The 19,750-nt window shown below is 44.6% G+C and overlaps 1 protein-coding gene across 1 annotated transcript in view; it reads left to right on the top strand.

Annotated features, from left to right (window-relative positions):
• Window positions 1-1,748: 1,748 nt before the first annotated feature.
• Tex15 (testis expressed 15, meiosis and synapsis associated) overlaps window positions 1,749-19,750 on the top strand; it is a 121,482-nt gene continuing 103,480 nt past the window's right edge. The window contains exons 1-2 of the mRNA XM_028768145.1: window positions 1,749-1,854; window positions 3,937-4,215. Coding sequence (XP_028623978.1) covers window positions 1,749-1,854; window positions 3,937-4,215 — 385 coding nt within the window. The remainder of the gene's footprint in view (window positions 1,855-3,936; window positions 4,216-19,750) is intronic.

The raw sequence follows: 19,750 nt of genomic DNA on the forward strand, positions 1-19,750 counted from the left end.
CTCTCTCTCTCTCTCTCTCTCTCTCTCTCTCTCTCTCTCTCTCTCTTAGCTCCTCCTCTTCCTTTTCCTCCTCTCCTCCTTACTCCTCCTCTTCCTCTTCCTCTTCCTCTCCTAACTCCTCCCACCTGAGCTCCTCCTATAATTTCCATTACATTCATGTTACTTTCATGTACTCCTGAACGTACCCTGGCCCTCTGTCTTAATTAGGGTTTTACTGCTGTGAACAGACACCATGACCAAGTTAACTCTTATAAGGACAACATTTAATTGGGGCTGGCTTACAGGTTCAGAGGTTCAGTCCATATCGTCAAGGTGGGAACACGGAACTATCCTGGCAGGCATGGTGTAGGAGGAGCTGAAAGTTCTACATCTTCATCTGAAGGCTGCTAGCAGAATACTGACTTCCAGGCAGCTGGGATGAGGGTCTTAAAGCTCATGCTCACAGTGACACGTCTACTCCAATAAGGCCACACCTCCAAATAGTGCCACTCCCTGGGCCAAGCATAGACAAATCACCACACCCTCACACATGCTCCACAAGTGTTATATGCTCAGTTATATCCTCTATTCTGGAATTGTTTTCTGATGCACAAAACTGCCCAACCTTCGCTCCCTTTCCTCTTCCCCCACCGGCAACAGCTAATATAATGGTATACCAAACATTTCCAAACATGAAAACATTCAGTGCTGAGTTATAGATTGAGTCTATGTCTTTGGCCCTGTATGCCATTGTTTTCCCCAGCTGTTTCCATGGTTAAGGAGGAAGTTGCCTTTCAGCGGTTAGAATTGCTAAATTGTTTTGTTGTTGTTATTGTTCCTTTGGGCTTTGTTCATGCTAGCTCGCGCCCACAGCCCTGCCGCTCCTACTGCTGCTGCATCTTTCGAGATGCTGTTGTTCACCTCAGAGGACGGCTTCTCAACTCAAGCAAATGGATCATCAACTCTCAGTTTTTTCCCCACTATTATTCCATTACTGCATTGACTCCGGAGAGTTCTGTCTAAATGCTACCAGGGAGGCAGTCACAAGGTGAAGCAGGCAGGGGCTTGTCTTTCCTCATTAAGAATCTACTAACCTAAAGGAAAATCCATCTCCCCTTCACTTTGAATATCAGAACATGAGAGTTCGAGGCTAGCCTGGTCTACAGAGTGAGTTCCAGGACAGCCAGGGCTACACAGAGAAACCCTGTCTTGAAAAACCAAACCAAAAAAAAAAAAAAAAAAAACCATCAGAACAGAGCACGACATTTTATGAATATAGAACAAGAGTGGTAAGTCTTAGAAGACCAGAGTCATCAGAGAAGAACATCCTTGTGAGAGTGCTGGACCAGGGATGGAGACACTATATGAACTGTGTCACAGGGAAGACCCTGACAGTGGAGTATCAGGTTGAAAACGGAAAAAAAGCAGGCAAAGTGGTATGAAAAAAGCACATAGATTTTTTTTTAGTCAGTTTAAGAGAGAAGTCTGAACCTAAATCAGCTTCAGAAATAGCGAGTAGGTGGAAAAAGAATTGAAACATAACTGAAGCAGGGTTGCTGCATAGAGAAGGGGGAGCCTGCCCTTCCTGGCTGCACACACCAGCCTAACCCAGATGCTGGGACTCAATGAGAGAACCAGGCTGGCTGGGGAATCACCACTTCAGTCAAACCAAGTTGACAAAAAAAAAAATCAATACAATGTGTTTTTCCACCTCGAGCTCACTTCCAAGTTTCTCTGCATTTCTCCTCATATGGTAACCTGTTTGAAACATGTCTAACTTACAAGAGGATGCTGTGGAGAATATCATCATCAAAACGTATACTTCAGAGAAACTGCCCCAGCTGACAAAGCATCCGCTATGTCATAACGTATTCGGTAAGCGGTGAATAATTGAATGTGGTAGCAGACGTATCAGGGCCTTGATCTTACCCTCTGCCTGCACTCTGAGGTCCACAGGTAGTTCTAGGTGTGAGCTGTCAGCATTAGCATGGGCTTCCTAGCATGCCTGTGGGGGGGGGGGGAGGGGTTCCTCTGCCTGCAGGAGCTATTCTGATTGAGCACAGAGCAGGCTGTAGCTATTCTGATTGAGCACAGAGCAGGCTGGTGTGTCATAGGAGCTATGCTCGTCTGAAGAGCAGGAATTGGTAAGTAAAAAAAAAAATCCCGTCTCACCAGGCATGGTCCAGTATACCTGTGACACTAGTAGTGGCGGAGCTGAAAGAGAAGAGTCACTAGGTGGAAGGCAAGACGAGCTACACACTGTTCCTGGCCAGTACCAACTGTGTAGTAAGACCCTGTCTCACAACAAACAAATCCTATGTAAGGAAAAACAAACAGGCAAAAAAAAAAAAAAAAAAATCACTTCAACTCTTTTGTCCCTGAGGAGACAGTTCTGAAGTATATTCTACATAGTTTCACAGAAAGAAGGACCAAAGTGATAAAGACCATGTCCCAGAGCTACAATCTATACAATAATCATTTATGAAATTTCTAATTTTCTGTAAATTCCGTTAGCATGTTTTGTTTTTTTTGGTTTTTTTTTGGTTTTGGTTTTTCGAGACAGGGTTTCTTTGTATAGCCCGGGCTGTCCTGGAACTCACTCTGTAGACCAGGATGGCCTCGAACTCAGAAATCCGCCTGCCTCTGCCTCCCAAGTGCTGGGATTAAAGGCGTGTGCCACCACTGCCCAGCCCGTTAGCATGTTTCTTAAACAAACTGAATGCCCCCAAATCTTTATCATTACTAGTGTGTATGTATGTGTGTGTGTGTGTGTGTGTGTGTGTGTGTGTGTGTGTGTATGTATGTATGTATGTAATAGGAGTATGTGGTTCATACCAACTTCAAATTACTGGGCTCATAATACTTGCAAAATTTTTAAAAGCCCCCCAGACCTTAGCACAACCGACTCCATGAAGGGAATGCCATTCACGTTGCAAAACTCAGCACATAGACAACTCCACCTGCCAAGACAGAAACAAAGACCTAATTCATCAAAGTCCATAGTTCAGGAAAAATCTCTAAATGTACTAACCTTGCTTTTAGCTTCTGTACTTCTGCTATGGCTAACAGTTCTTGCTAATTGAGGTGTATCAACCCAGGTTATGGTTTTGTACTTAAAAACTTACCCTGAGGAAAGCTCAGAGCTGCACTGAGATCTCTAACACCCAGAATGGTTGCTGGCTGGCTAATAAAGACCTTCTATTGGCTTAAACACATGTCTGAATAGTCTTCTCTGGTGAATAGCTCACAATGCTTCTGGAAGGTTCCACCAGGATTTCCAGAGTGGGGAAGAGTTTGGTCGGTAGTCAAAGGGCTTCTAGGGAATTCACAACCTGAAATACTCCAAGGTCCCAGGACTTGCTTTCATCAATCACTGACATCCACCTCAAAAGGGACCAAATTAGAAAGTCTCCTGGTCTGTCACCTCTGGAGGTAAGTCTGGTTAAGATGCCTTCTGTTTAGGATACCAAAAAAAAAAAAAAAAGTCAGTCTTGGCTGCTGATCCAGGGTCCAAGATCCTTGTGAAACCTCACTCAACTTTCCAGATCTATTGAGGAGTATGAATGTGTGGTGGACACCCCTGGATGACTTTGCTATTGGTGTGTGTGTGTGTGTGTGTGTGTGTGTCTGTGTGTGTGTGTGTCTGTGTATCTGTGTGTATCTGTGTGTATCTGTGTGTATCTGTGTGTGCTTCTGTCACTTGGTTGGAGAAACAGATCTAAAATAAAGGAACCATGAGCTGTCCTGGGACCACAGCCACCCACTGTTGCCCCTGGAACGACTTTGCAGAGGCTCACAGCGGTCCTGCTGAGCTGTGCCCCACTTCCACCATTGACTGCTGCTGGTGCTGCTGCTGTTGCTATGACGATCCTAGCATCTATGGTAAGCATCAGCTGCCATGGCCCAAAGGAGAGTTTTACGGAATAAGACCAGATATGATATCTGTTCCTCAAACAGAAAAACTCTGGATCTTCCGTGAAATCAATTGGACCTCTTTTGGACTTGGGTGTCTAAAACATGAAACCCCAGACAACCTCACCAGTTCCCCCAACACATACATTGTATTATTGATCAGCGACCTTCACCCGCCACGCTCCCAGCTGAAGACCCGGTACTCTCTTGCTGCAGACCCAAATCCTTTTGGTCCTGCCAGGTCACCCAGAGGAACCCAAAAACCTCCACCTGGTAGTAACCCAGGCATTTCACTGGAAGAAAGACTGTACACACAGACAGTTGGTAGGTATTTGCTACAGCCGGTATCTATGGTACACTCTATAGGAGAGAGAGGTTTCTTACTGTGGTCCCTGAGCGGTGCACCACAAAAGCCACTGCACCACGAAAAACATCAAAGCAGCGACAGGCCCCTCCCTCCCACGGTGGCAGGCTCCTCCTTCCTGTGGTGACAGGCCAAGTGCAGAAAAATGTCCCACGGAAGCCGTACAAAATGATGGCTCCTGTCAAATGGTGGCATCACTACATCTTCTCAGCCATCCCAGGAGCTATCCATATTGCACGTCACCTTTCCCACCTCAGCACGAGCTGCCCCTCTAGAGCTATTCACAGTAGCAATGCCTTTCCTGTCTCAGCTTTCTGCTGTCAAGAGGAGCTGTCCACAGTGGTGACACCTCCTCTCCGGCCTTCTCTCCCCAACCCCAGCAGCCCCATAGAGATAGCTCCTCAGCAAAAGGTGGCTGCAGCAGGGAAGGATTTCCCATCCTAACCCATGGGCCTGATTCAGGGAAGGGGGGGGGGGTAAAAAAAAAGCTACCAATCCCTAAGCAGGAAAACCGGAAACCCACCAATCCCTGAGCTCCCCAAGCTCAGGACTAGAAATCCCACCAATCCTCGATCTGGAAATCTCTGCCCTCAGAAATCCTATATAAGCCCTGTCCTTTGTCCAATTCCTTGCTGTCCGCTCCTAGGAGCAATTTATACCTCCACACTCTGGACCCTCCAATAAATCTCTTTCATGAGATTTTTCTACTTGCTGTGACTCTATCATCAGAGAAACAAACGTAAAAATGAAGCAATCAAGAAAAGGAGCAGGACGGAGGCTCCTCGGCTCCTCAGCTCCGCTGGGATACTCTTCCCTGAGAGCTAAGGACATTCCTCTCAGAGTTATGTGGTTCCTGGGCCCCCATGTCTCAGAATGTCCTGTCCTTGGGACACTGTCCCACCTCAGAGCTATAAGGTTCCTGAGCCCCCGATGTCTCAAGGTTGCCCTTCCATTGGGATACCTTCTCCCCTCAGAGCTATATGGTTCCTGGGCTTCTGAGTCCTAGAATACCCTCCCATCTGAACAAGAACACTTACACTTACCTCAGCGGGAAAGGAAACCAAAAAGGGGAATCCCCGGAGGCCCAAGGGAACAGGACAGCTGACTTGGCCATCCTAGGGTGGCCCTAAAACCAGTTGGACCTCTTCAAATCTTGTTTACCTGCCTGAACCTAAATTAATCTAGGGCCCAGCCTACACACACACACACACACACACACACAAGTGGACAAAAAGAAAAGATGCCAAACAGGAGACAAATGGGTGATGGTCTTGCCAGGTGAGAGACTCGTACTTTTCATTGTTATCAGACGACAGGTGGACTCCAAGCTCCACCAGGCCACACATCTGGAGGCAACCAAAACTGCCGAGTTACTCAATCCCAAAAAACATTCCTAGATTTTGGTTACCCCTCTCCCTGGGGGTCCAACAATGGTCCTGCCCTCAGGGCCATAGTTCTCCTAAATTTTTATTTTGTTTTGTTTTGTTTTAATTTTTTTTTTCGAGACAGGGTCTCTCTGTATAGCCTTGGCTGTCCTGGAACTCACTCTGTAGACCAGGCTGGTCTACCTGCCTCTGCCTTCCAAGTGCTAGGATTAAAGGCGTGTGCCACCATTGCCTGGCTCACCTAAATTAGACAAAGGTTCTAAATGCTGATTAAAAACTCCATTATGCCTGTAGAACACAAAGTACACACACAAAAAAAAGATTACATAAATAAACCTTTAAAAGTATATCCTTGAAACCAGAAAAAATTGGGCAAATCTCTACCCTTTACCCTACTAAGGGCGTCATATCAAGAATTACTTGTAGTGAGAAATTTGGTTTCTTTTAAAACGCAGAGATGTTCTAAGAATATGTTTTTGTTTGAATCCCAGGTGTGGGCTATGGAGCTGCTTCAGATTGTCCTCAGGAGCAGACTGTGATTTGCCTCCCACTCTGTCAAGAACATGATTTTTGCCAGCTGCAGATAATTTCTGCAAGTGTAAGATGTTTGGAATACTGAGGACTCTGGAGAAGGTATCAAAATGCCAGAGCCCTGAGAGGGGTGGTATCTGGCTGCTGGTTGCTGGAGATATCCTAATGACGAAAATCAACATTGCCCCAAAGAACCCTACTCCCTTAATCAGCAAGAAGGAAAGAAGGAGTCTATCAAGATCAACGCCCCCCTTCCCCTCTAGCCTTCTCCCTCTCCTGCCTAGTGTTGAGCGGTTGGAAGGGATTGGGTGGAGAAGGGCTGAAGGGAAAGGAACCCAAAAAGTAGCCAAAAGTCCAGTTTCAACTTCTATCCATTTCTTCCTCAAATCGTTACAGACCCTGCAACTAATAAGACTATTCATTAGACAGTTAGTCCTTGCCTGTGTCCAAGCCTGCCAAATTCCAGCCTGGAGACTTTGGGTGGGTAAACAGAATCTCAATCCAAAATAGCAATGATGGTCGCTGATGTCACCCTGTGGGCCAACCACACCCAGATGAAAAAGGCCAGAGAGGATGATGATAGATGGGTCATCACCATGCCCTCTGACCCCCTAAAGATGAGATGTTAGTTTGTCGTTTGTTTTTCTCCCATAAGCCAGAATTAAAATGAGCAGACCCAGGGAACTCAGAGCCAACCTATCCACTGAGACCCAACCCACCTTCCAGATAGAGTTCTGTAAAATATGACATCCAGAGGCTACTGGGGAATGGATGGTTCACTCACTCCCAGGGAGGAGCGCACCCCTGGGGCTGTGGGTTCATCACTAAAAAGAAAGGGCTCTGGTTTATTTAGTACAATGCCTGCCTGGCTGATCCCCCTCCCGACACTCTGAACAGCAAGAAGCCAAGCAAATATCATTGTGCCCAGAGAGATTACAAAACCAAGTTCTCCTAAGAGCATACTATCTCTTTATAGGACCTATCTGTGGTCATACACAATGCAATTCAATATCCACAAAGGCTAGGGTCTGACAGGAAGCTAAAGATCATTGGGAAAACATTAGAATCTGAGGAGTCTGGGGCTGGAGAGACGGCTCAGTGGTTAAGAGCACTGACTGTTCTTCCAGAGGTCCTGAGTTCAATTCCCAGCAACCACATGGTGGCTCACAACCATCCATAATGAGGTCTGATACCCTCTTCTGGTGTGTTTGAAGATAGCTATACATATACTTAAATTATACATAAAATAAATAATTTTTTAAGTAAAAAAAAAAAAGAAAATAACCTGAGGAGTCAGGTTATGCCTAAATGATCCAGATCCAGGTAGCAAATTTACTATCCAAGAGAAACCTACACCATTGGCTCAAACCAACCCATCTGGGTACCTCTGAAATACAAGACCGTAGGCCTCAAAACTCCAACTTTCCCAGGACTTCCTTCAGGAACCTCAGGGATAAAGGTCCTGGATGCAACAGAAGCCAGCCCATCAGTGGTCAGGATGCTAAAAAGAATGTATCATTTCCATAACAATTCTCAATCAGACATAAGTCAGGACTGCTAGCTGTGCCTAGACCTCAAGCTGTCATATTATGTTGGGATTGAAACTAATCAAACAATAAACTCCACTTCTAACCCTAATAGCTGTAAGTGGGAGCTGTCTAAGATCACAGTGGGGAAGGGGACCTCCAAGGTAAGAGTGACTGTTTAATGTCTCAAAGATATCCCCTGGATAGTTCTCCCTATGCAGATTCCTGTTGCCATAGATAGCAGGCTAATTTCAGAAATGGCAATAAAATGTATTTCCAGGCTCCAGAGTCTACCTGGCTTGCTTGCACTAACAGCTTGACAAAGTGTGCATTTCTGAATTGTTTACACAGGAGGAGAACCCACTCTTTTGCATCTTTGTGCATGTTATGCCACAGGTACTCCTCTTATATAATAGAAAAGAGGGCAGGGCCCACCTCAATCTAGATTCTGGGCTTCCCCATGCACAATGAGCCATCCCCAGTCTCATTCCCCTACTGATGGGGCCAGGTATCATGGACTCTACTGCAGTTGGAACTTCAGACATAGTTATGAGAGATTAAAACTTTAAGGCACTCAGTGTTTAAGTAGACACAGACTAGACCATCTAGAAAATTCAGCTTCCCATCTGGAACCCCAGTTATTCTTTAGCCAAGGTTTTTCTTTAGAACTGAAAAGGATTGTGTTGGATTCTAAGATCCAAACCAGGAACCCCCCCACCCCCGAAGCACTCACGGACAGAGGATTCGATGCAATAACATGAGGTTTATTGGTGCACCGGGGTTCCATCACATGCAGGCAAGAGGAACCCCGAGACAAAGCTGGGAGCAGTTTTTATACAGAGTTTATGAGGGCAACCACAAAGGCTGACCTTCCCAGGTCCGGTCTCCAGGTGACTCAGATTTGCACATTATTTTTATGACAATGAGTGTCTTCCGTTTGCCCAGGTTTATTACAATAAGGGTCTAGCTTCCTGATTACCTCTCATCTTGGTTCCCCTGGAATGTGTCTACAAGCTCTGGGCTTTCCCCACCTGCAAGTGGGTTCCCTTCCCTGTGGTCTGAGGAATGTTAATCAGCCTCTCCCTTCCTCCTCTGAATGTTAATCCAGCAGGTGTCCTCTGACCAAAGAATGTGCTCCTCCTGGGATGTGTCCTGGGAACAGTGGGATTCTTTCAATTTTAAGTTTAAACTTAGACCTGAAATTCCTACAATTGTACCACATCTTTATGAGACAAGGACGTCTCTGTATGGCACTGGGAGAAACGTGTTGCTTCCATGCCAGCCAGTCAGGGATAATTAGTTTATCATGGTCAAAAATAACCTAAAAAATAAAGATGTCAAGAATCTAACAACTAGTACTAATCTTTGTTCTCCTGGGTGCCCCCCCCCCCATTAACTACTCTACTTACAGTCATGGCTAGGCCATTAATCTTTTTACTCCTAGCTCTCATTATAGAACCCTGCTTGCTCAAAGGCCTAATTATCTATGTAAGATAGAAATCCTAATGCTAAAAAGACAATATAACCGCTGCCCCCAGATTTCACAATTTGATGAATTGAACCCATAGAATGAGTGGGGAATATAACAGACACCCAGGCCTTTGTAGGCCTCCAGATCTTAGCGCAACTGATTCCATGATGAAAGTACCATTCAGGCTGTAAAACTCATAGAGACAGTACCACCTGCCCAAAGGAAAACAAAGACCTAAGCCATCAAAGACCATAGTTCTGGGAAAGTCCCTAAATATACTAACCTTGCTTTGTTTGCTTCTGTGGTTCAGCTTCCCACTAGATGTTTTTGCTAATTGAGATATGTCAACCCAGGATGAGGTTTTGTGTTTAAAAACCCACCTTGGGGAAAGGCTTGAGGCTACACTGGGATCCCGAACACTCAGTGTAGACATCAGTCAGCTAACAAAGACTTTCTATTGGCTTAAGCCAGAGTCTAAGTAGTCTTTCCAGTGGATACCCCCACAAAACTTTGAACTGCAGATAGCTGGGGATACAGGCTCATACCACCGCCCTGACTCTAAATCCTTAAAGTTGGCTTCTGGGAGTTCAGAAGCTAAAATTTGCTGTTTGTCATGGATTTAAGCTGAGAGCCTTTCTTTCAGTATTGCCCTGATCTCATAATTCTTTTTTAGAGTCTGTGACTCCTGGGCTCTAAAGTTAATAGTCAGAAATAGAACTTGAAATCCCCATGACATAAATTGGGTTATTCGTCATTCAGGTGGACTAAAACCTGAATAATAATCAGAGTCTGTTGGTTATAAAGCCAAAGTGAGGTGGTAATTTACTAAAAACTTCTGAGGTATTTGAGTACCAACCTGTCTTGAACCAATCACTCATACCTCATTTCCAAGAGAACTGCATTAATGCCACTGTTAATCCCTCCATAGGTTCAACCAATTCTCACCCAAATCACTTGGCCCCTCTCAGTGGCTCCTTCCTTCCCTCCCACCCCCCACCGTATTTGTGAAATGGGAATAATCTTGCTCCTTCACAAGGCTGTTGGGAGGATTAATGAGTTAGTGCCAGAGAAGAACATTTGTGCCTTAGATGAATGTCGCTATATAAATGCAAATTCTTACATTATGGCTGGGCTTACAAGTAAAAATGCAAAGACGTTTAGATCCTCAATTCTTTCATAATACTGAGAGGTAATTCTAATTTGAAGATAGATAGCTTCCTCAATCTTCTGTCTGAGAGAAAAGGCTCTCACTGTAAAGAGTGAGCAAGCGAGGCAGCTCTACCCTGAGGCGTTCTCTCCTGGCAGTTCGCTCTGGCTCCTAATTTGCTCCACAGCTATGCGGAGACTCTCTCCTGATGCCATCCCTGCATCACCTCTTGCTGTTAGCTTAAGCAAGCTCCATGTGAGTACACAGAAGCAAGAAGCCTCCTTTGAAGTGAAGAGCCCGCCTTAGATTCCAAACCTGTCAGCTAATCAGCTGGCTCTTTGAGCTGGTTAACTTATCAGCCTGACTCAATCGATACAGGCGTGGGAGAGTAGTAAGGCATACTTGTGAGTATATCTGTGACGATGTTTCTAGAGACAGTAGAATCATGAGGGTTCTAACCTAATGGATGATTTGATCATATGATGAATTAAAATGTGAATCAACTCTTGGGACATGGTAAGACTTCCTGTCTGGTTAGAGGAGGCAGGTCACTAGGGGAACGTTCTTGCAGGGGGAGGTCTTCCTTCCCCGGCCCTTCCTGTTGCAGCTCTCCACATCCTGTCTGTCAAGAGGTAAACAGTTTCACTGATAACACTGCCCCATTAGCATGATGCTCTACACAACTGCATGGGGCCATAGGACAGTGAGTTAAGACCTCTGAAGCCCTGAACTAAAATAATTGCTCCCTCCGGTTGTTCTTGCTGGCATTTCAGTCAAGCTACTGTGAGCCAAGGCTCCTGAAGAGAACAGCTCTTTCCTCCACACACTCAGCCAGAAGGGTGTGCTGATTAAAACTTCAGTGATGTGGTTGAATGTGACAAGTCCACTGCTGGTCTATCTTAGTGCTTTTGTAGCTTTTTAATGTTGCTGTCTTGTCCCCAGCCTAACACCTTTGTGACAGCACATGAAGACTATCAAAGAGTATCTTAGTCAGGGTTTCTATTCCTGCAGAAATATCATGAATCAAGAAGCAAATTGGGGGAAAAGGGTTTATTCAGCTTACGATTCCACATTGCTGTTCATCACCAGAGGAAGTCAGGACTGGAATTCAAGCAGGTCAGGAAGCAGGAGCTGATGCAGAGGCCATGGAGGGATATTACTTACTGGCTTGCTTCCCCTGGCTTGCTCAGCTTGCTTTCTTATAGAACCCAAGACTACCAGCCCAGGGATGGCACCACCCACAATGGACCCTCCCCACTTGATCACTAATTGAGAAAATGCCTTACAGCTGGATCTCATGGAGGCATTTTCTCAAGGGAGGCTCTTTTCTCTGTGATAACTCCAGCTTGTGTCAAGTTGATTCAACAAAACCAGGCAGTACACAGAGGTTTCCTTTCTTTCTTTGTTGTTTGTCTCACTATGTAGCCCTGCTGGTCTGAAACTCTCGATGTAAAGCAGACTAGCCTCAAACTCACAGTGCTGCCAATCTCTGTCTTCAGACTGCAGAAATGGGTACACACTGTAAGATTCTGACGAGCCGCAGTTTACAGAGGACACCCTGAGTGAACAAAGGGGACCCGGGGATCATTGCAAAAGCAAGAGGAATTTATTTTATTTATTTATTTATATTTATTTATTTATTTATTTATTTATTGGTTTTTCGAGACAGGGTTTTTCTGTGTAGTCCTGGCTGTCCTGGAACTCACTCTGTAGACCAGCCTGGCCTCGAACTCAGAAATCCGGCTGCCTCTGCCTCCCAAGTGCTGGGATTAAAGGTGTGCGCCACCACTGCCCAGCTTGCAAGAGGAATTTTTACTGTTCACACATGCTGGGGTCATCCTGCATCCAAAAGTAGAGATGACCCCGTGAACATTGTTCAGCGGACATTTATAGAGTCTCCAAGGGTAGCATAGAGAAACTGCAGCTAGGCACAATGTGACTGGCAGAACAATGTGACTTTTAAACTGATTGGTCTTTAGGGAATGAGGTGGCAGAGCCTTCCCCTGCCTGTGGGTGGTCAATGGTCTGGTCCTTTGTCCACGTGCTCTGCCCGCCCCCCTCCCCCCCCCCCCGTAGTTCCCCACCCCCTGTGGTCTGAGGAATGTTACTTAGCCTCTTCCTTCTCGAGGGGAGGGGTGCCTTGCCTAAATGTTTTGTGACCTTTGTCTTCCAGGAGAGAAGGGGTTTGGTGGAATTTTCCAAAGTTCCTGAGCTGACCTCTTCCACACCACACCCGGTTCCCCGCCCACCTAAACGTATCACCAGTGGCATTTTAAAAGTGACTTTATCTGTGACTTTCTTTGATCTATTACTATAAAAACATCATCAAACTATTACCACACTGAAACCTGGAGTTTGGGGTAAACTGACTCTGTGTCCCCAGACTATCGTCACTGATATTTGACTACAGAACAAACTTTTACCTCCTTGAGGTGAGAGGCATGCCTCTACATTGACACGACATAAAAGTGAGTAATAGGACCTTCCTAGGCTCCAGAAATGTAAAGCCTAAGTTTCTGTTTATAAATGCTCTGGTTTGGTGTATTTGTTTAGAGCAGTCCCCGACTAAGACCTTGGAAGCATGACTGGGGAGATGCTAGGCAGTGGTCGCAGATAAGAGTGATGGCTCTCCTATCTGATCACCTCCCTCCCAGAGACTTGGGTAACCCTTTCTGGTCTGTGTAGCAATGTTTACCTAACCCATCCCTAGCCAGACCTAGTCAGTCTTTCCATCTCCTTAGTGCCTGATGCAAAAAGACACTCTTTTCTCTCATCTACCCTCATCGGGTAAGACAAAGAATAGGGACAAAGATTTCATTCCTTCTTTCTTTATTATCAGTTTTAGGTGGGGGTTGTTATAATCTTATACTGTTTATGAAATTGGGGACATTCCTCTAGATTTCTTATGTTATTTAAAATAGCTCAGATAGACTCTGGGTGATCTTTTAAAAACAACTCTAATTTTTTTATTTTTTTATTTTAGAAATGTTCAATATTTCTCATATCTGTTAGGGAAACAAAAAATAGCATCCTTTCTATATCCATTTCCTCTTCCTTCTCTGTTCTAAGGACATGGATGGCTTTTATTTCTTCTCAGTGGTCTTCTGTGACACTCAAGACAAACCACAGCTTCCCTATCATGTGAAAGAATCTCAGGTCTCAGTTTAAACTTAAGAATTAACTTCAACAGAGACATATCCCAGGAGAAGCACGTTCCAAAGACTTACACACACATTCCAGGAGAAGGGCCCAAGATAAGAGGATTAAAGTTTATCAGGAAGCTAGGCCCTTAGTGTAATAAACCTGGGTAAACAGGAGCTACTTACCTAACACTCATTGTCATAAGATAATGTGCAAATCTGAGTTACCTAGAAACCGGGCCTGGGAACAGCTGTTTGAGGTCAGCCTTTGTGGTTATTGTCTAAGAGGTGATTGTAAAACTGCCCTCATGAACTCTGTGAAAATTTGTATAAAAACTGCTCTTAACTTTAGCTCAAGATTCCTATAGCCTGCGTGCGGGGGAACCCCAGTGCACTGGTTATCAATAAACCTCTTGCTTTTACATCAAACCCCCTGTCTGTGAGTGTTTCTGTGGAAGCGTGTCCCTGGTTTGGATCCTAGGGTCCAACACATGTATTCTTCAAGTATCTTATTTATCCTACATTACAAAGAAAAGGTAAGAGAAATGTCTGTTATGGTTATTGTTATGATCGGGCAAATATATTAAAATGTGTGATAAATGAACCTATAAAGTTAGACTAATTATAGATGACCTCCTGGTTTTACCAAGATTTCTACTTTTAAGCTCTAATATGTAACTGCTTTCTGACATATTATACAAATGAAATATACCAATACTTTCACCTAACTAACTCAGGTTTTTGTTTTGTTTTGTTTTGTTTTGTTTTGTTTTGTTTTGTTTTGTTTCGAGACAGGGTTTTTCTGTGTAGCCCTGGCTGTCCTGGAACTCACTCTGTAGACCAGACTGGCCTCGAACTCTCAAACTCAGAAATCCGCCTGCCTCTGCCTCCCAAGTGCTGGGATTAAAGGCGTGCACCACCACCACCCGGCCAACTTGGGTTTTTTTATTCGATATTTTATTTATTTACATTACAGATGTTATCCCCTCTCCCTATCCCCCCCATTAACACTCTAACTCATTCCCTCCTCCTCTTTTGCTTTTATGCCATTTAAATTACAAGCAAGTATTAAAGAAGGTCAGTTCTAGGTTGAGGAAATAGCAATACAATAGATGCAAGTAGTCAAGAACAAGCAAGACAATAAACACAGATAGTCAAAGAACAAGCAGGACAATAAACAGAGTCCCATGATCACTGTTTCTAAGGGTTTATCAGGATGACCAAAATATCTGAGCCAACTTCCCTGTCCTAGCCCAAAGTCATTTCCAAGCCTGAAGCCTACTTCTTTGTTCTAGCCTAGGATTTTTTTGTTTTGTTTTTGTTTTTTCCTCCATTTTTACACGTGGTCTTTCCCAATGCCAACTGACGTCCACCTTTACCGTAATTCACTGTGCTCTAGCCACTTGGACAATTAAATTTTCTTTTTATAAAAAAAAAAAAAAAATTAAAGCTTCTCCTTTTAGAAGTCAAGTAGTTTTTAAAACATAAAATAAGTGAAGCGTGGTAGTACACATCTATAATCTTAGCATGGTTGAGGCTGAGGCAGAAAGAGTCCAAGAGTCTGGCCAGACTAGGCTACACAGTGAGACGCTGCCTCAAACAAAACCCCATACAACCGTTCCTAACTTAACCAACCATCCTATTGACTTTTATCACAAGGCGCCTAGATAAAGAATCCTAGAGTTCCTGGCGGAGGGGACCGGGTAGCCAACGGCCTGTGAAGCATCATGCGAAAGTCTTATTGTGACTACTATGATTACATATCGTACCCACGATTCTCCGTCTGTGAGGAAGACACACTGCAGTGGTCGGAAACACAAAGAGAATGTGAAAGACTATTCCCAGAAATGGGTGGAAGAGCAGGCTGACGAAACAAAGGCTGCATTTCAACAAGGAACGATCCCTCCAGCTCCATTCTCTGCTCCTCCCTCTGCAGGGAGCATGATCCCATCTTCCCACAGTCTCCCGGGTGCTCCTCGGCCTGGCATGCCTGCACCCCATATGGAAGGCCCTCCTCCCATGATGTCAATGATGAGCCCCCCTCCTCCTGGGATGATGCCTGTGGGACCAGCTCCTGGGGTGAGACCACCCATGGGAGGCCACAAGCCCATGATGCCCGGGCCTCCAATGATGAGACAGACCTCCCACCCTCCCTATGATGGTGCCCACGAGGCCTGCCATGACCCGGCCAGACAGATAAGAGCAGAAGTGCTCTTTATCGTTTTATATTTCTTGTTCTGTTTCACAAGGAGATCTTGGTGCTGAGCCTGAGTGTTTACTAGATGCATGACAAGGAACTTCCCTTCCAGAGAGAAAAATACTTTTGGAGGGAGAAATGATATATAAAAGTGCGATTTTTCACTTATATCGTGAAATGTAAAAATAAAACGGTCAGTTGTTTTAGTTTAAAAAAAAAAAGAATCCTAGAGATAAAAATACATTCCTTAAGGTTTAAAGACAGTCCATCTTTGTATTAATTGTTCCAAGGAGTATGAGTTCTCCAAAAAGAATTAAGAGATTTTTGTCATTATTCCAATGAAGAGCATTCAGGAGAGGCAGTGGAAGATTTGTATAACCCCAAGTCCCCACCGGAAAACAGGGTAATTAAAGAGCAAAACCAGAGCAAGATAACAAGACACATCGCAGACCACAAAATGCACCAGCTGAGGAGAAACTCAAAGCAGCTTTGAAGCCTACATAGTGTTTGAGTCTGTACAAAAGAGAAGCGAAGGGAAGCAACAGGAGCCTGGAACGTCTCAACAGAAGCCTCTACAGCAATCAGGTGCGCCTTAGAAAGCACAGTAGGTCAACTCTTCAGCAGCAACTAGAATATGGAGAGGATCTATTCCACCCTGGCAGCAGGCACAAACAAGGGCCTTTTTCCCCTGCAGAGCAATCTCAACAAGTACTAAAATTCATAATTCAAGAAACCTTATCTAAGACACACTAGAGAGATGCCTTAGCAGTTAACAACACTTGCTGGTCCTGCAGAGGACCCAGGTTCAGGAAGTAGCATGTGTGCAGTGGCTCACAACCACCTGGAACTCCAGTTCCAAGGGATGCAATGTTCTCTACTGGCCTCCGTGGGCATCAGATACACACGTGATGCACATGCATACATGCAGGCAGCCACACGTGTACATAAAAATGAATCCAAATAAATCTCTTTTTAAGAAGAAGAAACCTGTTATACCACTCCATTCTACCTCCCTCACAATGACTACTTACTAAATTCCTGACCTCTATAGATATTCCAAGAGAAACATCTGTATCTGAAGATTCAAAGCTAACATCCAAAAATGAGAGAAAACCTTGTGATGTTTGTCTTTCTGGGTCTGAGTTTCCTCACCCAGGATGATTTTTGTTTCTAGTTCCATCGATTCACCTAAACATTTCATGGTTTAATCCTCTTGTTTGTTTGCTTGTTTGTTTGTTTTTTTCGAGACAGGGTTTCTCTGTGTAGCCCTGGCTGTCCTGGAACTCACTCTGTAGACCAGGCTAGCCTCGAACTCTCAAACTCAGAGATCCGCCTGCCTCTGCCTCCCAAGTGCTGGGATTAAAGGCGTGCGCCACCACCGTGGTTTCATCCTTTTAACATCTGAGTAATATCCCACTGTGTAAATGTACCACATTTTCTTTAGGCATCGAACACTTGATGAACATCTAGGGTGCTTCTGTTTCCTGGCTATCACGGATAGAGCAACAGTGAACATGGATGAGGACGTATCTTTGTAGTAGTGTAGACAGACAGCCCTTTAGGATTGAGAGTAGTTATACCTGGATCATGGTAGATCTATTTCTAGCTTTCTGAGGAAACTCCACACTGACTTCTACAATGCTTGCACCAGTGTTCACTTCCACCAGCCCTGAATAAACCAAAGAAGAAAAAAAATCCAACTGAGAATTACCCATTGAAAGAGAATTCAACAAGCCTACCTATGTATCAACCATACTTCAAGGAGAAGGGCAAACTTCAGTGAAGACAAATCATTGGGCATCTAGACGAAACAGCAAGTTAAAAATAAAGAAACTTAAATAAACATCACCTTTGTCACAAAGGGTGTATTCCAGAAGAGAATTAAGTAATTTTTAAAAAATATTTCATTGATTTATATGAGTACACTGTAGCTATCTTCAGACGCACCAGAAGAGGGCATCAGTTCGCATTACAGATGGTTGTGAGCCACCAAGTGGTTGCTGGGAATTGAACTCAGGACCTCTGGAAGAACAGCCAGTGCTCTTAACCGCTGAGCCATCTCTCCAGCCCCGAGAGAATTAAGTAATTAATATGCTCAAGGAAATGTGTGTGAAGCATTATACATCCATTTTCTACTGGCTTTCAAGTATAAAGAAGAAAAGGCTGTGAATAAAGCTCGGAGGACCCAGTACTTGCCCGGCATGCACAGAACCTCAAGCCGGATTCCCAGCACTCAGTAAAGTGTGTGTGATGGCGTAGGTCCACATAGGCACTGAAAGGTAAATGGAGGCAAGAAGATTAGAAGTTCAAGGTCATTTGCTCCACATAGAAAGTTTGAAGCTAGTCTGAAATCGTGAGACCCTGAAAAAAAAAAAAAAAGTTGTTTAGTATAAAGGAGCAATGGCAAAATAGTATTAACACACAGAAATTTGCCTGAGGTTGTATTAGCTACTTTTTAATTGCTGGAACAAAACATCATAACTAAGACAGCTTATAAAATAAAGCGTTTCGGCCGGGCGGTGGTGGCGCACGCCTTTAATCCCAGCACTTGGGAGGCAGAAGCAGGCGGATCTCTGAGTTCGAGAGTTTGAGGCTAGCCTGGTCTACAGAGTGAGTTCCAGGACAGCCAGGGCTACATAGAGAGAAACCCTGTCTCGAAAAAAATAAAACAAACAAAAAACAACAACAACAACAACAAAAAAGTGTTTCATTGGGCTTACAGTTTCAGAGGACTAGAGTCCAGACAGTAAAGGCATATGAGCTGAGAGCTCACATCTTGCTCTACAAGCAAGAAGGCAGAGAGAATGCTGGGAATGGTTTGAGCTTTTGAAATCTCAAAGTCGCCAGGAGGTGGTGGCACATGCCTTTAATCCCAGCACTTGGGAGGCAGAGGCAGGCGGATTTCTAAGTTCGAGGCTAGCCTGGTCTACAGAGTGATTTCCAGGACAGCCAGGGCTACACAGAGAAACCCTGTTTCGAAAAACCAAAAAAAAAAAAAAAAAAAACCTCAAAGTCTACCCCCAGTGACACACCTCCTCCATCAAGGCCACACCTCCTAATCCTTCCTAAACAATTTTACCAACTGGGAGCCAAGCAGTCAAATAGATGAGCCAATGGGGGCCATTTTCATTGAAACCACCAGAGGGGGCTATGTTGTTGTTGTTGTTGTTGTTGTTGTTGTTGTTGTTGTTGTTTTAATGGTACTTGCAGTAGGTATATGGGCACCTACTGCAGAATCTACCAGATGACAATCTTCATACTGCCAGAGTGACTCACCACCACCTATAACCCCAGTTCCAGGGGATCAGGCACCTCTTCAGGCACTCACACATGCATACAAATAAAAATAAATAAATCTTCAAAAATAATTTTAGAGGGGAGGAAACCAGATAACTCAATGGTAGAAAGCCTTTGTCATACAAAGCCAATGACCCAGCTTTTATTCCCCACAACCCGTGTAAAACAAGGCAGACTTGAGGGCACAGCTGTAATCCCTGCACTCTTACACGGACGTGGGAGGCAGAGAGAGGAGAATCGACAAGAGACCTTGCGTCAAAAACAGGATGGAAGGCAAGAGCCAACTCCTGAAGTTTTTTCTATGGCTCCACATTTACCTGCACATGCTCGCATGCGCACGCACAATCATCGTCGTCGTCGTCATCATCATCATCATCATGTAAAACTTTTCATGTGTGAGACTTTGGGATCACCAAGCAGGATTTGGCAGCTGCTGTGAGTGCACAGATGAAAGGCAGGGAAGGGCAGCCAGGGAAGCAGGCAGATCTGGCAGTAGACATCCCCCCAACAATGAAGAAACTTTCCATTCTAATGCTTAAGCCTCTAACTCAACTGTCCAGTTAACTTCCTTAGATAACCTGCGCCCTTCGCCATCAACCCCAGGGTAAGAGGTTTCCCAACGCACGCGCCACAAGCATGGCTGCCGCCCTGGAAAGGACACCAGCGTCCATTTCTTTTGATTCTGGGGATCTGAAGAGGCTATACAGTCCCTGTACAAAGTTGCTCTAAAAAGCAAGCCCTAAAGTGTCTCTAAAAAGCACATTTCTAGGGCTGGAGAGATGGCTCAGTGGTTAAGAGCAC

The sequence above is a fragment of the Grammomys surdaster genome, unplaced genomic scaffold (assembly GCF_004785775.1).
Source record: "Grammomys surdaster isolate TR1022 unplaced genomic scaffold, NIH_TR_1.0 185, whole genome shotgun sequence".
NCBI lineage: Eukaryota > Metazoa > Chordata > Mammalia > Rodentia > Muridae > Grammomys > Grammomys surdaster.